This window comes from Botrytis deweyae (genome assembly GCF_014898535.1).
Source record: "Botrytis deweyae strain B1 chromosome Unknown BDEW_010, whole genome shotgun sequence".
Lineage (NCBI taxonomy): Eukaryota > Fungi > Ascomycota > Leotiomycetes > Helotiales > Sclerotiniaceae > Botrytis > Botrytis deweyae.
In genome coordinates, this window is record NW_024066217.1 from 508,069 (window position 1) to 532,831 (window position 24,763).

At 41.9% G+C, this 24,763-nt stretch overlaps 10 protein-coding genes across 10 annotated transcripts; 4 read left to right on the top strand and 6 right to left on the bottom strand.

Moving 5' to 3' along the window:
• Window positions 1-801: 801 nt before the first annotated feature.
• EAE98_005242 (uncharacterized protein) lies at window positions 802-1,530 on the top strand (the record flags this gene model as incomplete). The annotated part of the gene is made up of 1 exon (XM_038952863.1): window positions 802-1,530. The coding sequence occupies one exon, from the start codon at window positions 802-804 to the stop codon at window positions 1,528-1,530; it is 729 nt and encodes a 242-aa protein (XP_038810705.1).
• A 540-nt stretch (window positions 1,531-2,070) lies between these two features.
• Window positions 2,071-3,123, bottom strand: EAE98_005243 (uncharacterized protein; the record flags this gene model as incomplete). Its single annotated transcript, XM_038952864.1, has 2 exons — window positions 2,071-2,890; window positions 2,954-3,123. The coding sequence occupies 2 exons, from the start codon at window positions 3,121-3,123 to the stop codon at window positions 2,071-2,073; spliced, it is 990 nt and encodes a 329-aa protein (XP_038810706.1).
• A 597-nt stretch (window positions 3,124-3,720) lies between these two features.
• EAE98_005244 (uncharacterized protein) lies at window positions 3,721-4,492 on the top strand (the record flags this gene model as incomplete). Its single annotated transcript, XM_038952865.1, has 2 exons — window positions 3,721-3,752; window positions 3,805-4,492. 2 exons carry the CDS (start codon window positions 3,721-3,723, stop codon window positions 4,490-4,492), a joined length of 720 nt encoding a protein of 239 aa, XP_038810707.1.
• A 1,358-nt stretch (window positions 4,493-5,850) lies between these two features.
• Window positions 5,851-6,841, top strand: EAE98_005245 (uncharacterized protein; the record flags this gene model as incomplete). Its single annotated transcript, XM_038952866.1, has 2 exons — window positions 5,851-5,891; window positions 5,995-6,841. 2 exons carry the CDS (start codon window positions 5,851-5,853, stop codon window positions 6,839-6,841), a joined length of 888 nt encoding a protein of 295 aa, XP_038810708.1.
• Window positions 6,842-7,459: 618 nt separating this feature from the next.
• Window positions 7,460-8,374, top strand: EAE98_005246 (uncharacterized protein; the record flags this gene model as incomplete). Its single annotated transcript, XM_038952867.1, has 2 exons — window positions 7,460-7,518; window positions 7,576-8,374. 2 exons carry the CDS (start codon window positions 7,460-7,462, stop codon window positions 8,372-8,374), a joined length of 858 nt encoding a protein of 285 aa, XP_038810709.1.
• Window positions 8,375-9,548: 1,174 nt separating this feature from the next.
• EAE98_005247 (uncharacterized protein) lies at window positions 9,549-10,778 on the bottom strand (the record flags this gene model as incomplete). Its single annotated transcript, XM_038952868.1, has 2 exons — window positions 9,549-10,651; window positions 10,763-10,778. The coding sequence occupies 2 exons, from the start codon at window positions 10,776-10,778 to the stop codon at window positions 9,549-9,551; spliced, it is 1,119 nt and encodes a 372-aa protein (XP_038810710.1).
• A 2,328-nt stretch (window positions 10,779-13,106) lies between these two features.
• EAE98_005248 (uncharacterized protein) lies at window positions 13,107-14,688 on the bottom strand (the record flags this gene model as incomplete). The annotated part of the gene is made up of 2 exons (XM_038952869.1): window positions 13,107-14,264; window positions 14,473-14,688. The coding sequence occupies 2 exons, from the start codon at window positions 14,686-14,688 to the stop codon at window positions 13,107-13,109; spliced, it is 1,374 nt and encodes a 457-aa protein (XP_038810711.1).
• Window positions 14,689-15,023: 335 nt separating this feature from the next.
• EAE98_005249 (uncharacterized protein) lies at window positions 15,024-17,478 on the bottom strand (the record flags this gene model as incomplete). The annotated part of the gene is made up of 3 exons (XM_038952870.1): window positions 15,024-16,981; window positions 17,044-17,144; window positions 17,204-17,478. The coding sequence occupies 3 exons, from the start codon at window positions 17,476-17,478 to the stop codon at window positions 15,024-15,026; spliced, it is 2,334 nt and encodes a 777-aa protein (XP_038810712.1).
• A 2,009-nt stretch (window positions 17,479-19,487) lies between these two features.
• Window positions 19,488-21,543, bottom strand: EAE98_005250 (uncharacterized protein; the record flags this gene model as incomplete). Its single annotated transcript, XM_038952871.1, has 7 exons — window positions 19,488-19,668; window positions 19,750-20,054; window positions 20,208-20,834; window positions 21,000-21,191; window positions 21,247-21,320; window positions 21,382-21,434; window positions 21,509-21,543. 7 exons carry the CDS (start codon window positions 21,541-21,543, stop codon window positions 19,488-19,490), a joined length of 1,467 nt encoding a protein of 488 aa, XP_038810713.1.
• Window positions 21,544-23,427: 1,884 nt separating this feature from the next.
• EAE98_005251 (uncharacterized protein) lies at window positions 23,428-24,227 on the bottom strand (the record flags this gene model as incomplete). The annotated part of the gene is given in 3 exon segments (XM_038952872.1): window positions 23,428-23,788; window positions 23,800-24,098; window positions 24,171-24,227. 2 exon segments carry the CDS (start codon window positions 24,096-24,098, stop codon window positions 23,428-23,430), a joined length of 660 nt encoding a protein of 219 aa, XP_038810714.1. The 5' UTR covers window positions 24,171-24,227.
• Between the last annotated feature and the right edge of the window lie 536 nt (window positions 24,228-24,763).

Sequence of the window (24,763 nt, forward strand, 5' to 3'; positions counted from 1 at the left end):
AGATAGCTATATTAAGATCCATACAGAATCAGCATTCTACCCACTCTTTCTATCAAGATTTCGTTAGTTACTTGTCAAACTCGTCATTAGCTCAACCTTAATTGCTTAGTGATTGACGAAATGGCGGGGTTTTTACATATTTCTTTCTCAATTCCATCATTTGGAGTACTATGGGTAAAGCATATATCTTAATTCCAAAACCTTGTTAGTAGTACCAGTGGATATTGCTTTTTTGGCATTGGGATGACAAAATTGAAAGTTAGAAGTCCATGGAGATCTAAATCCGAAGACAAGCTTTCATTTAGCTTGGGTCTAGCATTTGAGTTCAAGGACTTCATATTTTAGGACACTACAGACTCGAACTAACGCTCATAGTCTCATGATTAGGCTCAGAGTAATTTTCATCATGATCCGCTAAACATTTTCTTATTTTCACCTCAAATATCCCCTGTACTTGAATCTCACTGCAATTTTTCAAAATTCAGTACTATTTTTGACATTTAGATATATCTTAGACACCATCACTTTTGAACACCGCTACAAGCTTTCAAGCTCCGACACAAGTTTAATCTCCATTTCTACAGAGATCTCGAGACCCCTAGCAAAGCCAGAAGCAACATCAAGAAACGATTTCTCACTTCATCAATACCCACAGTCGACTAGGCCAAATACCACAACACCTACCGCACAAAGGCACTTCAGACTTGGCCATCGAATGAGCACCTTCCGAGAACCAACGTAGCCAAATATAAAACACTAAAACTAGATTTCAGTATCATGAACGATAACTTGTTCACAGCAATGTACCAGTTTGTCGTAATCGGCAAAGGTGGCATAAGGCTCGATTCCCACAGAGGCCTTCTCTGTGATCACTTCAAGTTCTTCAGAGCACATCGACTAAGACGTGACCCTCTAGAAGTCCCAGCCATGACCCAAAAAATGTTTGATTCTCTATGTTCATACGCACACAGTGGATGCCTAGATCGCTTTACTGTCACACCCCTCATTAGCAATACCACTCATACATTCCGAAGCCATGCAGGCCGAAAACTTTTCGAAGAACATGCTCAATATCTGCGCGACCTTTACTACGCCGTCGAGCTAGTCGATGAAAAGCCACTTATGAACGAAATCATGGACGAGATTCAAGACCTTCAAGCTGCTGCATATTCTGTTATCTCCCCCGAAACGATCCAGGAAATCTACATGAATACGAAAAGATTCAGCCCCCTACGTCTGTATGCTCTCTTCACCATGAAAAACGAATCAGAGAAAGGTACCGAGGAGGGTGTAATTCCTGGAATCGATGTAATATCGCGAACCTATGCATGCGAGGCAGCTACTGATGATGAAGAAATAAATTTAGATGAATTCCTCCCAGACTATCGGTTTGTTTGTATGAAATGGAAAGCAGAGGGAGAGTTTGATCCCACTGTCATAGGTAGCAGATTTGGAGAACATGGTTGCGAATTTCATGAACATGATGACCCTGAAGAAGTTGGAAAGTGCGGCCCACTGTTCAATTACTAGCAGATCAGAGCTGGCAATATTTATGTGGATTAGCCTGTGGAGAATACGGTTTTTGCGTATCATGCATTGGGAAAAGGACAGGCATATGGAGCGATATAAAGGAGTATTTGTATAAATCCATAGACTAAATGAAGGGACTGGGTGGTTTTAGTATTCTTCATTTCATCTGTTAAAATTCTTGTATTTCTAAGAATAATATCATTAAATTGGAATTCACTAGCATGCCATGGAAAATAATTCGCCTCTACATCCACTTTTGCCTTCAAATTTCACGTTATGAAAGCAAGATGATCAGCGGAATCATACATTCATAGTTTGTATGCATCGTATGGTATGATATGTAAGAAAGAAGCAGATATGTTCCCGATAACTCACTGCTACCTTTGATTTTTGAAATTTTAAAAATCCACTAGCGCCGCTTTACTTTTTGCACGTTGTCGTTTGCTCCTTCCCAACCGCTTTAGACTCCAGAAACGCCGTGTATTAACATGAGAACCCTCAATGCGTGCTCATGACAATATCCAGTCGTCTTTGCTTTGTCTAAACTTCTAGATCAGCCAATAAGTAGCAGATCTCGTCATCTTCAGTACCATTAGCGGCTCCTGAACCAGATCCTGATCGACCATGAATATGGAATTGGCATGGATGAACACCTGGACCAACAACAGGAACAGCAACAGGACTACCATCAACAGCAACTCCTCCGTTCTCCAATTCCTCTTCCTTTATCTTGGTTTCTTTCGCATATTCTTGCTTGGCATCGCGAATACGAGGATCGGTGCCCTTGGTGAGCTTAACGAGCATCTTCATGAATTCGGCAAAGAACTCATCACTGTTCTTTATCAACCACTGGAATCCAGTTGTGTCGAGACCTGGTACCATGGCAGAATAAAGAGCATTTGCGGCGCAGAACTTGCGAAGTGGAGACTCTGGCTGAGAGTGTTCAAGAATGTTTCTCACCAAACTAAATGTCAAAAGGGTAGAACTAACAGCAAGACCATCTTGAATTGTATCAATGATCTTGTTGAGAAAAGTGTTGTCCATCTCAAACATTTCCGCGAAAACATAGAGTTGACAAAGCTCCAAGATTCGAGTTCCTTGCTCAGCTTTAGACATGCGGTGACTGACGACTGGAATGCGACGAGTGTAGAGATACTCATTAAAGTATTTGAAGATAGCAGGACTTGTATCGTGGATGGAATACATTTGATTACGATCCAAAGGACCACCTGCTCTCAACATCTTTGCGAATCGACGAGAAGAAGCGATTAACAAATTCTTGTGGATGGAAAAGACCATATTGCCGTGTATGTCATCAGACGGTCCAACCTTTAACATTATTGTTTCCATTCCCATCGTGCTGCACACAAAAAGTTAGATCGAAGGCAAAGACGGGGGAAGAGTCGAAATAGTTTATACTGACTCTGTGAACAAGACATCTGGTTCAAGCTTCATCAATGCTGTTGACTTCGATTGCACGGCAGATCGATTGCTTTGACTGGCGCTTTGGGGTTTCTTGGGTGAAGCATTTCCTGCAGATGCATTCCACTGCTTGGTAGCTTCTTTCGCGTATTCATTAAGCTGATCGGCCATGTTAGAGTTGATCAATGGATTGCTCAAGGTGGATGGAATACTTGCATTACCCATCGTGGCGGCAGATTGCAGTAGATACGATTGGATTTGAAACCGAAACTTTGTAGGATTTATCTGTTGATACGGCTCAATCGTCTGTCCGAGAATACACGATTGCTTTGATGAAATATTTGGATATTGCTAGGTGAACAACCACAAGTAAAGGTGGATGCGGAAGAGGAAGAGAGAAAGGAACAGGATGAACGGAAAGAAAAGAATTGAAGTGATTTCGAAACTCTAAGCGGAAATTCGATGTCCTAAGTTCTTTCGTAGGTTGGAAAAAAAATATCATTTCGAAAGTGAATCGACTGTCAGTTTATTTGGAGGACAAGGCTGAACTTCGCGATTTTCATCTTGAGAAGAAAGTCGTTCGCCTCGAAGCTCTTCTCTCACCACAGTTTATCCAGCTCTTAAGCCGCAGTCGTCGACTCTGATGGTACAAGAACCTAAATTACATTGAGATAGGTAATCTTGTTTCTTTCTGAAGTTCAAGTGTCGACATTAATTATTATTCAAGCTTCTTATTATCTGAACTCTGGCGCATGGTCTTTGATTGACATGTCATCCATGGCAGAGCTCAACCTCGGAAAGTAAGATCAAAACCAGTTACTTCCATGAGCTCTCCTCACTAACATACTTCAGAGTTTTGGGCAATGAGCTAGTTACAATAACTATAGGCAAGGAGAAGCAAAAGTTCACTCTGCACAAGCAGCTGCTATGCGAGTCTGTGGACTATTTTCGCGGGGCCTTCTCAGTAGGCGGATTTCAAGAGAGCCACAGTTCCTGTATGGACATGCCAGAGGATGATCCTGAAGCTTTCGAGCTGTTTCTTCATTGGTTGTATCGCGGAGAAGTAAGGAGGGCAACAAAGCTTACGGATATCGACCAATTTCTCAAACTTTACGTCTTTTCTGAGAAGTTGTGCCTAAACGAAGTAGCAAATAAGACTATGGACGCAATACAGGAGATGAATTATGACCTTTATACATTACCCAAATGTAGTCTAGAGCAACTGGACGGCGTCTGGAGAAACACGTCTTCTACATCGCCCTTACGCAAATGGCTCATTCATCTACTTGTCTACAATGTTTGGGACCATGAAGGATCCGGTACACCCGAGAAAAAGACATTCCCGCTGAAAACTGAAGAGCTCATCTCTTTGTGGCAGCTGTTTAAAGACCACGAAGATCTTTATGCGAGTTTCTTTACTCAATTACATAAACACGCAGCAGACAATCCACCACCATTCGGATTTGATTTCAACGATTCGAGTCCTTGTGCCTATCATCGACATTCGGAAGGAGAAGTCTGCCATCTTGATAGATCGTAGGTTAAGCTTATTGAGGAGACTGGGAACAGGGGCGAATACTAGAGTTGTTTCGAGGATCAGGTTTCTTTGAAGTGCATCTGCATGGCTTCATTAAGTGCAGAATTTGGAGGGAATGTTCCTAGAGCATATTTACTGGCTAGAAGCATAAAACTATTATCAAAGATGGAAATATTATAGCAGCTGCTAGATAAAATACGTTGATCGCAACTAACAGACGACGAGAGTTGTAGAGACATATGAAGATTTGCCTTCCATCATCCATAGTCAGTTACGTGAGCTTTCTAATACTATGCTCCAAGGGTTTACGATAATATCAAAAGTAATTGTGATCTCAAATTGACATGATGGTTTTGTTTGGCTGCTTAGATAGTCAAGCAGCAAACATAAGACAGCACTTTTGATGGGCTGCATGGATCCCAAAGCTTTAATTTTTCCCAGCTATAGCTTCTGATTATGGAAGTTGCACCAGAGTCACATGTATATTTTACGTAATCAAGGAGTTTCTCCTATGTTTTGAATCTATAGATATGGTAGAGTATGAGTTAAGAGGATTTGCTGATGCCACAACCTTCGTATACTGATTAACGGGGCTCCCGACTTGTTACCAACAGTATGAAGAGAATTCTTGCGTATCAGTATCAATGCCCAATACTTTCAAGGGCCATTCTAAAAGTGTGATGTTTCGAATAGTCTTCATCATATTTCACACCAAGCCAACTTATACTCGCTTGGTTCACCAACTCCACCATTGCACCCGAATATTATGCTTCAACCAGTCGGAATTGAACATGCATTTTGACCACTGAAATTTTCTGAACTACGAATGAACAGAGATTCTTACACTATCAATGTTCATATTCACGTGATAAGGCTATCAGATCCAAGCACCGGGGCTAGATACAAATTAGTGATGTAGTTCTTCTCAGTGACCAAGCTAGGTCTTGACTACCCCATACTAAAAACACTAGCGTCAAAAACTCAACTTCATCGGCTGTCACAAGCCTCAAAGCCTTTGTAAATGTTCTTTTCAGAACGTTTTCTGTCACGAATGTCATTTCCCTAGTGATATCTAACCATTTGATAGTCAAATCCAAGGCCCTAGGCTTACTAGTTTGAAAACTTGACACGAATACTTAGCCTTATTGCTGGAGTATATATTCATCCATCACCCCCTGACCAAAGTTCTCTTTTACATTACAGACTGCTAGACACATGCACACAAAGATATTCTGTACATACCTTCACTCAGCTTGGATATATTTAGATCTTTATCTACATATATACCATTATAAGATATAATTCTATCTCATCATTCTAAACAACATAAATCAGACTTAAATATTCTAAGCGAATCGAAAATGTCTCCGCGAGCAGAATTTAAGATTGTGACTTCGAGAAAGTAAGCTTGATTCTTCCCTATCATCGACCTATAGAATATCTTTCATACCCGGTCTTTAATCAAAGTTTTATACTCCCTTGAATATGCTAATGAAACCAATTAGGAAAAATCCTGACCCAGTAGTATTAATCGTCGGCCCAGAGAAAGAAGTATTCGCAATCTCCCAAGCCCTTCTCGTCGACTCTATTGAATACTTCAGGACAGCCTTTCTCCGTGGTAGTTTCAGAGAGGGTATAGAAAAGGAAATGTATTTGGAAGAAGAGAAACCCGAAGCCATTAGATTATTGGTTGGATGGCTTCAAAAGTCCAAAGTAAACCTCGACTTCACCAGCCAGACATTTAGAAATTTCTGGGAGCTCCGTATCAGCGCAGACAAATGGTGTTCGGAAAAGCTTGCAAACGATGTTTCCGACATCATCTTAGCTCTCAGAGGATCGATCATTCCCTTCGAACACCGAGATGCATGGAAACTTTCCGATGAAGATATTTCTGCCATTTGGCAACTCTCACTACCAAACTCGTCTATGAGAAAACTCTGCATCCAATGCTTAGCCTGGGAATTTCGCGAAGATCTGGATGACCCAACGGACGGAAGCGTAATTGGACTCCTTATTATCAACAGACTGCATTCTATTGTCGGCATGCCAGATTACATCGCCGAGGATATCCAAGCCGATTTTGACCCCAGCAAGCCTTGCGATTTCCAACATAAATACAATATCTCTTGGCATGAGAAAAGAGATCGGGACCGTTGTGACTTTCACGACCATCGTGAAGGTCAAAGGAAATGTGAAGAGGTGAAATATATCGTTGACACCGCTGATGTATTGGATATGGCTGGGTTTCTCATCAGAAAGCCCAGAGTTAATCAGCATTGGAACGATGGAGGAAAGAAGGCATTAATGGCGTTTTCTACTATGGAATTTTACGACCGTTTCTTATCACAATAAATCCAAGTATTGTGAGAGAATGAAGGTCGAGATGACGTGTGTCCCGATTGCAAATTGGAGGGGAATTGCAGGAAGGAGGAGCATAAAAACCTGGCCAAATGTACTTACATAATGTCAGATTATAGACAAGTACACAAATATAACTTTTCAACCACAAAAGAAAGAAGTATCTATATCTAGTTGATTTTGGTGATATGATTGAACAAATACTAGGTGACTCTTAGAGAAAGTCCTTCCAGGCTCCACCTCTTTCTCAGTGTTGAAGCAAGAAAATTGAAGCATTGCGTTCAAACCTAAGCGAGGATGAGTGAACTTCCAAATTCACTCCGGTTCCAACCTCACTTTCACTCTTTCCTTTTCAATTACCAAACAAACATAGAATAATTATCTCAACAATCACCCATTACAGAAGAATGTTCTTCTGATAAGATTGTCGCCGCACAGAATTTTATACACTCTGAATTTCTCTCCAATCTCGTTATCAAGTCGAAAGGGAGTAAGGAACCTCTTCCGATCTACCATATTGTAAGCATGAATACAGCATTTTTCTTCTATGACTGATGATCACTAACAGCTGGCTGCAGATTTGGGACAATATTACATACACCGCGCAACACCATGGCCTCTACGACTTTGGCAGGTACTCCAGCACCCGTTGAAAGTCCTACTTTCGAAGGGTGAGCCGTTTTTTCCAGAATGATAGGAACTTAGATTCACTGACAGTATTTTCCTAGTACTCTCGGCACTGAAGTTGTCAAACTCATCGTCGGGCCCAAGAGAAAAGAATTTACCGTCCACAAGAAACTCATATGCGACTCATGCGACTATTTCCGAAAAGCTTTCCGTGGACCATTCAAAGAAGCTAGGGAAGAAATCATTTATTTGATAGGGGACAGCGCAGATGCCGTAGGATTGTTCGTTGAATGGTTATATCGAGACAAAATCGAGTTCAGAAGAACCCACGCACATTTCAACACTTTAATCAAGCTTTATTTGTTAACGGAGAAATGGTGCCTTTACGATTTGGGAAATACTGTCACAGATAACATAATAAAAAATTTTTGGACATCGAGAGGCAGTGAAGTTTTTTCCTGCTATCTATACCCGGATGTGGTCAATCATATTTGGAATGAGACTGAAGAGAAATCGCCACTTCGAAGACTTTGCATTGAGCGGTTAGCCTGGGTTTATTGGGACACTAGTAAAATCAACGTCACTCCTGACGAAGATAGACTATCACAGATTTGGAACGTTTGCAGGAATCATCACAATTTCTTCTGTAGATTTTTTGCATATTACCAGGATTTCACTCAGAACGCGACACCTCCGAATCCTGGTGAGTCATCACTTTCAGCGGACGATGATGGGCCTAGATGGTCATCCGAGGATTGCCAATTCCATCGTCATAATGAAGGAGAAGAATGTAAGGAGCCTACAGAGGCAGCCGAAGACCAGACGCAGAGCAGCGCAGGGCAGATCCATGACTTTTTTGCGGAAATGACTGCAATAGAGCCTACTAACGGTGATTCTTGAGCATCATATGAAGAGTTTGACAGCAGAATCTCATCTTTTGGTGTCCAGATTCAATCGGTTTATTGAGAGAAAAAAAGATTATCACTGAAATAGTCCAGATTCATGGCAGCCACGCCACCGTTATCACCATCGCCAGTCAACCCCACTCTCTTGCACTCCAAAAAGATTCAATCAGTCAGAAAATATTGCATTCCTCAATCGCCAGGATATTGGGTGGTTGGCGACTAAACTTAGTTGGAAGGGAAGAACGGATGATTTCTATATGATGAGTAAGGGGTCGAGGTGCAAATAGCGGAACAAATCAAAATCAAAAGCTTTTTGAATTACAAAAGATGTAGAATATTCATCGTCGAATCCACTCCAATCAAGTGAAGGCTTTCAATCTTCACATATCAGGTGAATGAGGTTCTTTCGATTATGCCCCTGTTTCATTTTCTGCATCATGCCTCCTTTCTTACTCTCCCATTTTCTGGTTCAATCAATGCTTCATAACACCTTACACGCCGTTTCAGCAACTGAAGACGAAAGCATGAGCCCTTCTTGTCCAAGATTAACGTCACGAAAAAGACAGGTTTATAGCTCAACGTTCTGTGTGAAAATATCTTATGAGGAGGAACTTAACCAACATTTCTCGTTACTACATTAAAAGTTCTGTTTTCACGTTTGAGAAAAATTACAAAGCTCATACCCTGTCAAAAGAGGCGGATACTTGAGAGAAGAAACGGGAGTTGACGAAGCGGAGTGTGCATACTATCATACCTTTCCGCAACATCTCAGAAAATCCGAGTTCCTCGTGTCTTATACTTGCGGATTCTTGTGCTATCACGCTTGAAATCCACTCATGAACAGCACTAGCGTATGGAAATGGGTATGATACATATGAACTCCCGATGGTAGTGATTCGATATGGAAATGAATTGAATACCGAATGCTATGGTATCGAGCATTTTAACACACATATATAAAAGAGAAATAAAAAAGTTGGTAAAATGTTTAATAGAATTTCACTTGATCGCTCGCGCAGTATATGCGTACAATCTAAAAAGTATAAAAAAGCATTGAAGAATATTCCAACTTTCTTCATCCTATCGCCGCACCATTAAGAAACCGAGAGGGCGATCACACACAAGATAATCACACATTATGTCTCGCCACAAAATTACATCACATCCCCTCAAGCCCTTCTATACATCTCTCTTCTTCTCCCTCCCTCATCCATAACCACCCTCTCCCTCTCCGCAAATCTTCCCGCCGAACTTCGCGGTCTCCCAATCGATCCATTATCATAGGGAATACTACCCCTCCTTCCACCAAATTCCGAGGGTGATACCTTTTCTCTCTCCCATTCTCTCTCTCGATGAATATTCACTATTCCAACCCCGCTTCCTCTCCTCGCTCCCGCACCGTCCACAACTCTATATCCACTCGGCGTAATAGGTCTTCTATCATCCCATCCCGTTCCCTCTACCGTACGGTATCCACTCTGCACTGGTTCGGGGGTACCACTTCCTCTACTCCCTCTCCTTGCAAATGAGCTCGGACTCGAAGACGCATGCCGAGATGGGGTACCACGCTCAATAATACGATCTCTTTGGATATATATTTCCTCTCTCTCACTCCTATCTCTATCTCTTCCGCTTGAAACACTCCCTTTCCTACTCTTCCTCCTTGAAACGTGGATTGCGCTTGGACTGGATCGTCCATGGGAATGCGGCGGCCAGTGTTCTTCTTCCACTTTTATTAACTCGACTCTGCTTTCTTCTGGTGGAGTAGGCACGCGAGGAGGTGAGAGATCGCGGTATGAAGGTGCTGGGCTTTGGGGCATGATAGATGGTGAGGGTGGGGGTATGTGATGATGATGTGATGGGGGCGGCGCAACCGACATGGGAGGCGGAGGATATCCGGGGGCATATCCTGGAGGAAATCCTACCGAAGCTGGCGGGGGTGGTGGAGGTGGTGGAGCAACGGACGCCGGAGGAGGAACGGGAGTAGCTGGCTTTGGGGTCGGCGGAACAGGAGTGTGTGAACGGTGGATTTCCGTCATGGAGCTAGAATGCCGATGGCTGGGTGGCCCGCGGTGAATCTCGGTCATGGAGGTGGAATGCCGGTGAACCTCGGACATGGGTGTAGAAGGTCGGTGGCTGTGTTGTCTGATGACCGTTTCTGAGACGCGGGATACGGGGCGAGATGAGTGGGAACGTCTTTCGCGGACTATTTGGGTGGATTTACGGCGGGGAGCCCGGCGATCAACAAAGACTATATCTTCGTCTTTAGGGACTGTGAAGGGGAGGTATGTTAGCACGGAGGTTTTTGGAGAAAATGGAGTAAGAATTTTGGTTGGGAACGAAATGTATTAACTTGGGATTGAATGGAAAGAGAGAATCTTACTGCCGAATAAACACATTTTATCTGCTTATTTTATCTTCTTTCTATGTCTGTTTGTTTGCGTGTTTGAAGATATATTTCTGTAAATAAATAGAAGATTAAACACAATCGTAAATAAATATCTCTTGGAAGGATATAGCAATATTAATCAATTAAATAATAAAGTCAATCGTTTTCATATATTCTAAAAAAAAACTTCTTCTTCACCGACCGAGTACCTACCCTCTATATATATATCTTCATCTCCACCCAGCTGCCATTGACTCCAGTCTCCACACCAACCTACCCTTCACCATAAACAACTTCAATTACCATCAAATATCAAGGCGTGGACCCATCATGACGATGTGCACCTATAGCAATCAAACCCAATCATAATAAACGCATCATTTATTGGAATCCAGGGTCTGAATACCACCAATCCGAACATTGGACGCAGGCTGGATACGAAAATAGAAGGTCCCCAAGGAAAAGAAAATCTCAGCCCAGCCACGGTCACATGTGCACACGATAATCCCTACTCGACCTGACGAATCCCCGCCGTCGCCCTACCCAAAGAATGATTCGCAGAGACGACTTCCCTCGCGAATGATTCTCCCTCCGCCGAACAATCTAGGTATATTCCAAGGAAGTTGATCCCAAAATCTAGATCCCGGATTCCATCAGATTCACCTATCCCGACCATCCAGAGACCCAAACCATTCTCTCTTCATTATCGTGCATGATCTCTCCTCTGCTCTTCTGATTCGTCGCTTCCCGCTTTCGCACAAAATATCCGAGTGGCGTTGGGCTGGTCCGGGCTAGGGATTCCCTGCCCGTCAAGGCCTCGTTGGCAGTTTTGATGTTCGCCTTGCGCGCAAGGCCTGCGAGAACTAAGCTGTTATCGTACAGTCATGTGATGCGTTTGGCTGGAATCGGATTCCTTGTGCCGATCGCGGATCCACGTCGGCAATCTCGGTACTCGCTGCTGCGTGGGAGAAGGCTCCGTTGGGCGTGGAGGCAGTGAAGATCGAGTGTCCGGTCGATCGCTAATGCGTTGCGTTGCATAGAATGTGTCTGGAAAGTAAGGCTGGGGCTGGTCTAGATGGGAACGCAACATGTCAAGTCGATGAGCGATGAGTGGATGAGTGGAGTGAACGGCGGACCGGAGGAGTTGGATCTGAAGGTAAGATCTGAAGGTACATATTTTCATTTTCATTCTAGATTCATGAAGAACCGTGATTGCTGTCATTTAACGTTCTAGGGGTGTGAGATGAGATCAGAGATGAGATTGCATTTCGTGTGAAAAATGTGTCTACAGTCAAAATCCAGACAAGGTCATCACCCTACTGCAACAAAATGAACGTCGATCAAAATCGGAGTATGCACTCTCTCACTCTGTACTTCCTAGCGACAACTCTTCATCCCAAGATGCTGCAGGCTCGAGGTAGGTTAGGACTTCATCGACAATTACCGACAATCACCCGGATCTACTTCAGCTGAACTCCTCCGATAAGCTGTCCTTTGATTGAAAAGTACTAGGTAGGTAGGCAACATTTACCCTCCACAATTCCTACCTTACATGCTCAATTAGGATTTGACATTTTCCACCTACGTAATATTACCTTTGATTCGGATAAACCCCTTTTCATATCATTTTTCGATACAGTCGACTCTGGATTCTGGAAAGAGATGTTTCTCCGAGGTTTTTCTCTACAACTTCGCAAAGGATACTGGTACGAAGATCCAACTCTTTCGCATGATGAAATCTTCATACGAAGAGTCTACAGTACATCATGTTTCTCTTCGCCAACGTTCAGAAGCAAGAAAGACAGCGTAGAACGAAGAATTTTCTAGTTTCTTTTTTCACACCCTTGATCCAAGTTCATAATTTGTTCATATTATAGGAACCGCAATTCAAGGATAGGTATCGCAGAGAAGTTGTCAAAGACACCTGGGCAATCTAACACAAAAGTCTCGGAAGTTTAACACTCAACGCTCGGGGTATCAAAAATTTGATAGAAGAAGTAGTTGACATAGAGTTTGATGCTATGTACCGGTATCGCTCTCGGTTCACTTTGCAATCTTTCCTTGAAATGTCGAAAAACATCCGCCATTGTCATTTTCGGTGTTGGGGATGAGATATCTGAACGAGCATCGATCATAAATGGTTCTTCGCTTTCGGATACATCTACACATGGAGACATGTTCGGCTTTGAAGAATACACTCGAGTTAATTGATAATATTCACAGTTGGCTCTCTACAACAATATTACGAAGCTTGATTTAGAGTTTCATCACCCCATTTATCTACTCTCTGGTCATTACCACGATAAAGATTCCTCAACTCCATCAGTGATCATCACATTCATATAAACTCATACACATCCACCTCACCCTCTCTAATCAAATCCCCAATCTCCTCCTTCACATCCCGCCATTCATCCCCCAACACCTCCAATATTCCCCTCGCCTCTCTCTCTCCACACCCCCCAATCCACCAAATCTTCCTAACCCTCACAAACAGCGCAAACACAATCCCCAACAAAACCAACGCTCTATCTCTCCCCTCGCTAACCAACTCCCCAAAGCGCTGCTCGATAAAAAATGGAAAACTAATCAACAATCGTGTAATTACCGCTGGATTCGCTTTCGCTTCAACATGTTTATACACATATCCCAGAAAACAAATCGTAGACAAATACGCTTTTTCAATTTCTTCACTCCACTCCTCATTTTTCCCATCCGTATGATTTCTCCTCAATAAATGGATGAATTTCTCCGCATTTTCCCGATCGAACATTTCCACAGGGTGAGCCAAAACCGGCATTCGTTTCACAAACATCCACGCCACGCTTTTCTTCTGCGCTTCGTCGTTGGCGTCTAGATCTCGGGATGAGATGCACTGACACGCGGTTTTGAAAGCCATCGATGCGCTGCGGGTGATGTTTATCCAGTCGGAGGGAGGAGTATAGGGGGATAGAGAACGGGTTTGAAGCATGGCGAAGGCGCAGACGCGGAGAAGGCTGGAGGTGAGACAGATGGCGTCGGCGTTTTGGGGGGTGAGGTGGTGGATGTCGTGGCGGTGGAGTTGGAGAGTTGTGTCGAGGTAGGTGTAGGCGTCTACTAGAGATGTGTTGGGAGTGAAAGTGGGTGGTTTGCTACTGGATGCGGGTGCGCGGTTGTTGAGGTGGAGGGAGGATATACAGTAGATAGAGTATAGGAGTGCTTCGTTTGTTAGAGCGATTTCAGGAACAATTTGTGTGAAGATATCGATAGCAGTTTGGTCGGGGTTGGCTGAGTTAGTAAATGTTACTGTTCGGCTCGTGTTGGTTGTGTAATGATGAAGCAGGGTAAGTTCTCGTAGACGTCTTTCGGCGGTCTCAGGAAATCTAGTCCGTAGTTCTTTGGCAGTGACGTTTTCCGTATTGGGTTTCTCTGGAACCTTTCTGGATGTACTAGATTCGTACTTGCATTCCACTCCATGCCGTTTACAATTGAGACAACTTGGTTGGCATTCATCGCACTAAACCAATAGTCAGAACTGGCGTCAGGGACCTGGAACGACATTGCAAACCGCGTAAGCCCCTCCCTTGAGATTTGAGCTCATTGGAACTTCGACTGTGCAGAACGGGACTCGAACCATCTTCATAGTTCAAAAGCTTCCTCAACTTTCAAATATCGTCCCAGGGAGCACAAATAGCATCACGTGTCGAAGGAAATACACCACCTACTTTCACCCTTCTTATCCTACATCTTATACACCCAGTCTTAGTCTTCCTATGAAATGTTTTCAAAGGTCCTTTCGCACACTCACTGCCAGGAGTCCACGATACCCAAGTATTACTGGTTCCATCATTGCCAGTCTCACTAGCTTTCGGAATTTCTTCAGATTTCGAATGCATGTCAACAGTATTCTCAATCGAAATAGAAGCTGAGGGGATGTCCATATTTGTTGTGATATACGCCAGATGTTCTAAAGTAAAATCCTCAATCAAACTGTATTGGGTTTATTCGCGTGGTGCATCTGAAGCAAATCAGCCTGTCACGTTTTGAGTGTTGTGGTAGTAAAATGTGGCTGACTTCCATCCATAGGTAAGCTTATCATTGTAGAATTGGGCTTATATACATAACCTTAAATGCAACACCATTTAGTTAAACTTTGAACTATTTTCACTTCTACAACATTGTCATTCTCACAACTTTTCAATGCCCTTGATTTACAATCTTCACTGTGGTATTTCATATTGAATGATCGTTATCTATACAATGTCCGTGCACTACTTTATTTATTCGATTCTTTATTTCTTCCCCCTTCTGCATCTTTCAAGCACTCGATAGCAACCGAATATAGCTCGCCCGATCTCATGCTCTCGTATACCGTGGTTACCATACTTCCGATGGATTGATACGAGTTAGGCTTTTCGGATGACCATTCCGAAGACTTGAGGTATTCCTCGTCAACGAAAGGGATGTGAAGCTCATTGCGTACATAACAATACATCCGCTCACCGGCTTTGCCCAAAAAGAACTTAGCAACCCCGATTGATTCAGAATATTGTCTCTTTGCCACTTTGTGGGTGTCAATCATATGCTTTGAGCACACTTTCGTCCAGTCTTTCAAAGCTTGCAACATCTCTAGACTGGGCTCCAACTTATCAAGAATGACTGCCTGAAGCGATTGAACTACATGTTCAAAGCGCGTGGTCGAGTCCATTATTGAGCTCCAATTGAGAATTGTTGTCAGTTTATTCCAGAGGAGCAGTTGCAAGTCAGAGAGTTCCTTCGTCTCCATGGAATCGTCGCATTGACCATGGCTTTCCTGAGTATATTTTCCAAGGCTCCGATTGAAAGAACTCTCAAACTTAGGCCTCAGATTCACAAAGAATAAATCCTGTATTCCTCTAAGATCTAGAGCTTGACATACAGCCACTAGATGCGCTGCGGAAAGCTGTGTCAGAACTTCCAAAGCCGATAGCGTGTATCTACTCGAGATCAGTCCTAGAGAATTCAAAGCTTGATTTCCCATTTCAGCCGTCTGAACATGTGATCCAACGGGATTAGACAGAAAACCAAGCTCAGATTGCAATGCCGCAATCATAATATCAATACCTTTAAACATCCAGGATTCGCTTGGCTCATCTGCCACCAGATTAGGAGGGAGGCCGTTGTTTGTTGCTGGATTTATCAACTCGGTACATTGTGCAAATAACATTTGACCAATTGATTGGCAAGCTTGTCTAGTCTTCTCTACGGCACTTGTGATGGACTTCGCTTGGAAGTTTCCACCATGATGCATCTTTCCATCATCACTAACGAGGGGATTATCAGTGGTGGAGTTCAACTCAATTGATACCTGTTCATAGGATAACAAAAGATCCTCTAGTGATGGACCAATCCACTGTGACGCAGTTCTAATAGAATAACGATCTTGACGTAGATGAAATTCTTGAGTATCATTTCTCTTTGTCAATTTGGAGCCAGCCAAGAACGAGTAGATGTTTTTCGCTGATACCGTTTGACCTCTATGGGGTCTGACTTCAGCAAAAAAAGGATTAAAGTTTTCGTCGGTACCAGAAAGCGCTTCAACAGACATAGCAGTAAGAATTTGTGAAAGCAGAGCTTGCATAATCGCGTCATGCATGGCTAGAGATGCAACTGCAGCTGTCACTGCTGTTCCATTGACTAACGACAATCCCTCTTTAGGTTGGAATACTGCGGGGGAAATATCAGCTTGCAATAATGCTTTGTCTGCTGAGATGCGTTTTCGATCAGAATCAACGTAAACCTGAATCGCCGGCTTCCCTTCCAATGCTCCACCTATGTATGACAACGGGCTAAGGTCACCGGAAGCAGATATGCTTCCCCTAAGAGGCACTGCTGGGATAACTTCCTTGTTTAAAAGATCGAACAGAGATTGAACAATGACTGGTCGAATTGCAGAGGCTCCCTTGGCAAGCGTATTGGCACGAATGGCCATTGCTCCACGAACCCAGCTCTCTGGCATGGTGGTTGAGCAAACGGCATCAGACAAAGGAATAGCCAGTCTTGCTAGTTTCGCAGCTGTAGACTCCCTGGATTCAATATCGCTCACTGAATCGTTTGTTGCTAACTCTTCAACATGACGACTGTCTAGAGGGCCAGAAATAACTCCGTAATGGAGCATTCGGAATAAGCTTGCAGATACTTCCGAAACGTTCTTTGGTCGAACATCTGCGCTTCCACCAAAACCAGTATTTACACCTTCCAATGTATGAGCTTGCGTGCTCTTACTTTTACGTTTGCTCAAAAGCGTGTGAACTCACCATAAATTGACTCGCCGTTTTGAATCCGTTCTTGCAAAGCCTCTGCACTCTTCTTCATTTTTCCGATTGCTCCTTCGCTAAGTGAGATTTTGCGACGGTATCTTCGAGACTTGTGTCAGTATCAACTTTCTTACACGTAGCGGTCAGAACTGACAATTACCTCGCGATGGCAACCAGGGTCGCTAGGTTCAAATTAGATCCATCTGCTCTTATTGGCTCGAGTCCAGAAACTTCATCTTCGATTGCACCTGAGAAGGCATCCCAATGCGACAAGACCATTCGATTGAAGCAATCCATCTTTGGTACTTGAAATGCGCTAGTTGCACCTGTTTGATTGGAAGAACCAATCTCCGGTGTCAAAGTCGTTCCATTAGATGGAACCATCTCTGGTGTTAAGGCTACTGATGGCGAGACTTTTCCATTAGAGGAATCCATTTGTAATGAGAAATTGTAAGAACACTCCTGACACTTTTGGTGGATATTCTAGTAGTGTAGCGCAAGACTTCAACCCTCAAAGAAGGACCCTTGATGTATTCGGAAAATTGTGAAAGTACAATTCATCTTTAGATCATACATACTTTTTTATAGAGACACTATATTTCTTTTGCTATACAACTCATCCGTCTTCGTAGAATGAAATCAAGTATTAAGTTTCAACTAAACCATTGGCATTCAACTAGTTGAACCCTAAATCTGAAGATGACTCCTTTCACCTTCTCGAGTGACCAGAAAGTATACAGTTCAGCTGCTGTGAAAAACGGGTTAGTCCTGTTGTAGCTTACCATCTTGTGGTATATGCTTTCTAGCTTTGGAGTTGCATAGATTCTGACAGCACGATTAGATGCGTAGGTAGATCTTCATCACTTCACACCGCCCTTGTGATACCTGAATTCTTCGCATTGTACAGGAAAGACGAGAAGAAGAAATAATCAACTTCGATGGAATCTGGAATTTGAAAATAAGATTGACGTAACACAAAGTAATGCATGAGTAGTGAAAATAAAATGCGATTGTAGTATGACAACGAAGTGATGTTGTGTAGAATTTGAGGTGGAAAAAAGAATGTCGATTACTAATCTTGCATAATGACTTTGGTAGACGCATTAACTTACATTATATATCAACATGGGCGTCTGTTTTCAAAAGAAAAGTGCCATATTGTTGAAATCAATTCCTTGGGAACACGGAAGGAGCGTTCGCAGCGGGATAGAATAGAAAGTCAAGATTCTTCCAGCCAGGTTCTCTGATATTCCGAGTTGCAGTCCGACAGCCAGAAACTTTCATTTCCGAATGCCCCTAATAGTTGAAATGGTTTGGAATACTGAATCTTGTTCGGATAATTGTACGGCTTCCAAGAATCAGGAGCTTATTGGGTATCTTCTAGTCCGGAAGTATGACCATCCTGCTTCACGATGAATCCTCAATGAGAATGGCTTCAGTAAGCTTGTTAATTGTGATCAATTCGGCGATCAAATTGATCAGAGCTATTGAAGGACTTCTGTTTTCAAGAACACTGATCATCAAGACTCTGGCAATGTTTTAATGAGAGTGCCGTCAAGAATTATTGAGAAATATCTCGCCAAGGAAACTACCGACATCAGTACGCTGACAGAAAAACTGCCAAAAGACTGTATGAACAACAGCAACTCATTTCTGAATGATACATTATTCACAATACGCATTTAAAGTGTGGTTTCGTTGCCTTGATGGTTACATTTATCTTGTCAAGAACGAATGACCGAGGTGACTTCTCCTCCTGCATTTTCGATGTGCCTTATGTTATTGACTCGATATCAACATTGGCTCAGGAGCAGATGATGTAGTAACATTAGGTACGCTGGCAATTCAAGCACTAACTTGTCCAGAATTTCATGCCAAAAAAGTAAGCATTCGATTAATAGAATAGGAAGGAGCGATTCTGAGACCTTCATGGTGTGCAAATTCTTTGCTCCCAACTGACCAATGTGCATTATGGCTTCCTGTAATATGCTATTTTCCTCTCTATCAATTATCACATCATGTAGCTGAATACATCTCATCGGTACAGAATTTTTGCTAAAATGCCGATAAAATGCGGATAAATTCTTGTATCCAAGAACCGTGAAAGACTACCTGTCAATGAGAGCGAAGACATGGTAGCAAGACACCAAGAAATGCTTGACAAATCAGCCAAGTGGCCAGGATCTTCAAAATGAGTAGTTCGTATGAAGTTGCTGAGGCCATTGTGCTCGATCCACATGGGATTTTAGAGAAGATTCGCCCAATGCATACTTATGATGAGAACCATTACATAATATTGAATCGCTAGGCTCGTGGAAAGGTTCAATCATGGACTTGCAGAGATATTCATATATTCCACATCATCAGATATTCATATGAGGTACGGTTTACTTGGATTTTGATCACCTAACTAGCAGAGATCCCAAGTCCGGATTGACAGCAAACTAGGACTGAGGATTGGCAAAATACCACCAATAAGCTCCCTGCAATTTGCTCCCCTCGATGTAATTCGTCTTGTTAAGTTTTTCATTGGGACCATGAGCCCCATCATCCGACATCCCTACTGGCAATAACATGATACTCTTTTTCCCCAATGCCTTTTGCAGATCAAGTGTTACTCCGATACTACAAATTCGTCATACTGTTAGCCAAGAACTCTAAACAAAGAGCCAAACTGCCAAAACCAGAAAAATAATATAAACTAACCTTCCACCCTCCCTCGTCAAATCAGGTTCAGTATGATAAACTTTCTGCGTAGCCGCCTTTCCAGCCTTGTAATTTGCATCATCAGGGGAAGCAAGCCAATACGGAGCTGTTTCTCCAAACTGTTTCGCTGTGCATGTATTTTTGCTTCCGAGTTTTTTAAATTCTTGGTAGAGATAGTTAATGGTGAGATTGGAGACGGTTTCCTGATCCATGGACGGCACAGTGCGGATGGAAAACTTGGCAGTCACTTTGGGGTAGATGGCGGTGGTTTGGTCGGGGCTGGAATCTGCGCCTGCGATACCGTGCTAGAATTGGGATTGTCAATATTTTCTAGTATGAAAGGAGTTCAGGGACAATAGTTGTGTAGATAGCTGAAATTTGCGGTAGGTGAAACATATGAGATAACGGAGAATGTTGGAAATTGAAAAGTATAAAATGAAAGAGCTGGTTGGGCTTACAATGGTGAGAGACGGATACCTGAATCTATGCATGAGAGTCTTCTTAGGATCATCATAAATATTCGCATCGCTGCCAATAGTCTGTTGAAAATCCCGCGTCGAAAACTCTATCGTAGCATATTCCTCCACCTCTTCCTTGGACGCATCATCTACAAGTTCATTAATCCCCGGGATCAAGATTTTACCCTGAGAATCCACAAGTTTCGAAAGAAGAATCACTAGATCCGTCATGGGCTCATACACACAACCTCCAAACATTCCACTATGGAGTTGAACACCTGCATGTTCCACTGTGAGGTTGAAGTAATTGATACCGCGAAGTCCATATGTTAGACATGGTTTCTTGGTCGTAAGCCAATAATTGTCAGAGATGCATGCAGCATCGACGTGTTCGAAGAGAGCGCGGTTGGCGATTGCAAATTCTGCGAATCCGGTGGATCCAGATTCTTCCATTCCTTCGAAACAGAATATGAGATTCACGGGGACATCGACTTTTGCTTCCTGGTAGGCTTGGAGTGCGTTGAGCCAGCCGAGCACGGGTCCTTTGTCATCGGTAGCTCCTCGTCCGTAGAGTTTTTTGTCGGGATCTTCGCCTTTTTCTGTGATGGTCCAGGGGTCGGTATCCCACTTGAAGATTAGATTATCAGTAATGTTCATCAAAGAAGGGTGTGAGGAGATAACGAAGGCGAAGAGCCGAAGCTTTATCAATAAACACGGATAGTCGCTTCATAAAGCATCGCCAACAAAATCGAAAATCGAGAATAGAGAACTCAATAAACTAATCAAACTTACACCTTCTCCCGGAGGCTGAACATCATAATGGCCATAAATCAAAATAGTCTTCTTCTTACTATCATACACTTTTGGATATTTAGCAATAATAACATCCGGCAACTGAAGTTGTGTTTCTGGTTCTTTCCCCAACGAATGTCGATCCACAGATGCATTTAACTTCGTGAGTTGATCTGCCAGAAAATCCGTCATCTGATGCGTGTCAGAGTACAAAAGATCTCCAAGGAGCAAAAGAAGATATACACACAGCAACTACATGTTTGCGTCCCTCGACAGTTCGCTCAGAAGAGATGGATGGGATTTTGATCGCGGGTACGAGTCCTAGATTGTAGTTAGAATATCTGACATTTCGTTCTCCGCAGAATTACTTTTCTTCACTCACGATCATGGATAATGTTGAAGTTGGGAGCGGTAGCGGTAGCAAGCTCATCGATTCTATGTTAAGCACGAAGTATTTAGTGATTAGCAACAAGCTCAAGAGTTCCTATCCCGTAGATCCGAATACATACTTCTTGAAAACAAAGTCCAAATCACCCGTAGCCATGGCTAAATGGAAGATAAACCACTGCACTTCGTAATAGGAGATTAGAGATTCGAAAAGGAGATCAACACTATAGAAATCTCAGAACCAAACAACAAACTTTCAATTTTAAAAACAACACTCACACTTGGGCAAAACACAAATGAAAAAGAGACTCATACTCAAGCCGAACTTTTGATGAACTATATAAGTCGGGTACCCTACTTTCGGGCCACCCCCTTTTTGGATTACTTTTTATACTCAAAATACACCAAAAATGGAATTTATAACTTTTTTATTTATAAATAAATTTAATAAAAATTTGTATATATATAATTTAAATCGATTAAAGCTTAATCTGAAATTTTCAGATTTTTAGGATTTTTTTGTATTAAGATATAAAACTTCAAAATATCGATTTTCAAATTTGTATAAAAATCATATACAAATTTGAAAATTTTATAAAATCTTTAATAACTTTTTAATAAAAATTGTTAAAAATAAACTATAAAATTTTATTATAAATTTATAATATACTTTATCTAAAAGATTCAGAAAAAATAGAAAATCTTTTATAAATAAATATTTATAAGGATACCCTCAAAATAATAAGAATTATTTATATTACTTTAAACTCACTATATATTATATTTCTATATTTACTAATTTTTTTGAATTTTTTTTTGAATCTTTACATAAATTCAAATTTAAATATCTCAAAAATATATATAGTTTTCTTTTAATAATTATTATTAAAAAGTTATTAAAGATTTTATAAAATTTCTAAATTTATATATAATTCCTATATAAATTAAAAAATCAATATTTTGAAATTCTATATTTCAATACAAAAAAATCCTAAAAATCTGAAAATTTCAAAATAAATTTAAATCGATTTAAATTATACATATATAAATTTTCAATAAATTATATTATATATTGATAGAGATATTAATAGACCTAAAAAGTGATTTTTGGTATAAAAGGATAATTCAAAACAGGGATAACCCGAAAATAGAGTACCCGACTTACACAACCTCATCACCATTCCACAGCCAATCCTCTCACAAAAATCTCACCCATATATGCATATATCTCTCTACCCAGAGTGCTACCACTGAATTACTTTCTTCAATCCCACACAATAGCTTCCAGCTAGTCCAAACCCTCCTCGACTTTATCTCACCACCGAAGCACCACTCCACTGACAACACATCTCCCAAGTGTGACTCCCCAAGAAATGCGGGGAATTCCTCACAAATCACTCATCACATCTCGCGGATCGCGCATCGCAATTGCAGATGCAGATGCACTCTCATAACTGCATAGCAGCACAGTAGCGTAAAACCCAAATACACTAACACATATGACGTGCCCTCCATCCGTCTATCACAATCGCAGAATTCCCATTCCACAAACGGATGACAGTCTTGGTAGACGTAGCGAATCCTTATGGAAGTTACACAATCGAGATACAGTCGTACGTGTACCCATTATAGTTCAGTACACTATGGCGTTCAATGACGAGCTGAAATATGGGTGGCGTGAACGATCATGTATGTATGTACACGAGAGGAAGTTATTATTGCAGATCAGTTTGAGCGAGTGATTTGTATGCGATGTGATGTAGCATCATACGCAATCAATCATGAAAATGTATTCTTGCATATTGGTGAATTTACAGAAGATGCGCAGGAGAATGTGCATTTCTATCACCGGGGTCTGATGACGAAATTTTAGGAGGAAGGAAAAAGTGTCTATAGATCTTTTGAGAAACGTGCAGAAAAATCGGTCGTTCAGATTGTCTAAAAGATAAGATGTTGAAGAATGATACTTGGTAAGGACCAGTAATGGTTCGAATATACCACAGAAACATCCACAGAATCATATTGCCAACTTCACCCTGACTCAAGTCTCCAAAACTGGATATGAATATGAATTTGATTTACCCGCCTCTGGAAGATTATCATTCCCCAAAATGGGCTGTCCGAATTTCTCCCAAAAAGGTATCGTGCCCTCCCAATACTCCTTGCAGAGTTTCTCATCCTCGACATAATTTTGTACTTCCAGGCCCAAAACCTTGGGTAGCGAATGTGTGTGTAGTTTTTGCACACTGGTGGTAATCTTGATTATAGAAACATAATTCACATCTGTGCCAATTGGCCAATGATGATTCCATCGATCAGGAATCTGCGAATTGACAATATATTTCATGATGTCTTCTCTCTCAACTTTGTGACTCTTGGATACACCCATCAGGCTAGCAGTTCTATTGAGCACAATATTGGAAACGAGAAGCCAATGGCAAATCCTGAGAATTCAAGATAGTGACTATTGACCACGCTAGCCGCGACGCTGACGGGGATATCAGGATCGCGCTTTTCGATCCCCTTGAGACGACCTAGAACGGGTTCTTGCACATGATCATACCATACAAGGCTTCTGGCTATCGCTGCATGTGAAGATCTTGCCGACGAGATAACAAACAGTTGGGTACTCGGAGTCTTTCTTAAGAAATGATACGTGCAGAATGTGCTAACTGTTGATGATCTCTTTTGTGAGATTGGCGTCATATTCATCTGAGAGAAGAGACGGGACGTGATCAGCAATATTCAAGACGGCAAAAGGTTATTGGGGGATATGCTACTTACTCTATGCTGGAGCTGGGTTAGCTGTTGATGCAGCCAGTGCTTCTGTGTTCTCGACTAAAGACCAGACACAGGGGTTAATGTTAGCATGAAAACTTAGACAATTGTGACAACTAAGTTACTGATTCAGAGAAGAAGCTTTAAATCATGATGTAAAAGACCCAAGCTACTTCGTTCTACATGACGACTGGTGACCATAGACAGAGCTTCTTCCACAGCAATCTAAAGCAAGAGAAAGGCTTCAAGGACTTTGATTTCCCCATCCAATACTCGGATGAGAAGTAGCTGTTTCGCGTACAAAACCGTAGATACATACTCTCAAAGCTCACACCACATGTCTTGCACACTTGTGGACTGCAATACATTATAGTATGTGTGCTTTATGTATTCTCCATTGCCATACCCTTATCACTTTCAATTCATTCAAGGTTATCCATGGGAATCTGATATTCACCTGAAGATCATACCACCAAAGCCGGTAACAAACAACCTCAAACGTCTTATTGTCCCGTTACCTGTGAATCTCCGGTGTCCAAACACTAAAGAGCTTTCGCTCATCTGCCAGCCACACCATAAATAAAACCGAACGGTAAACA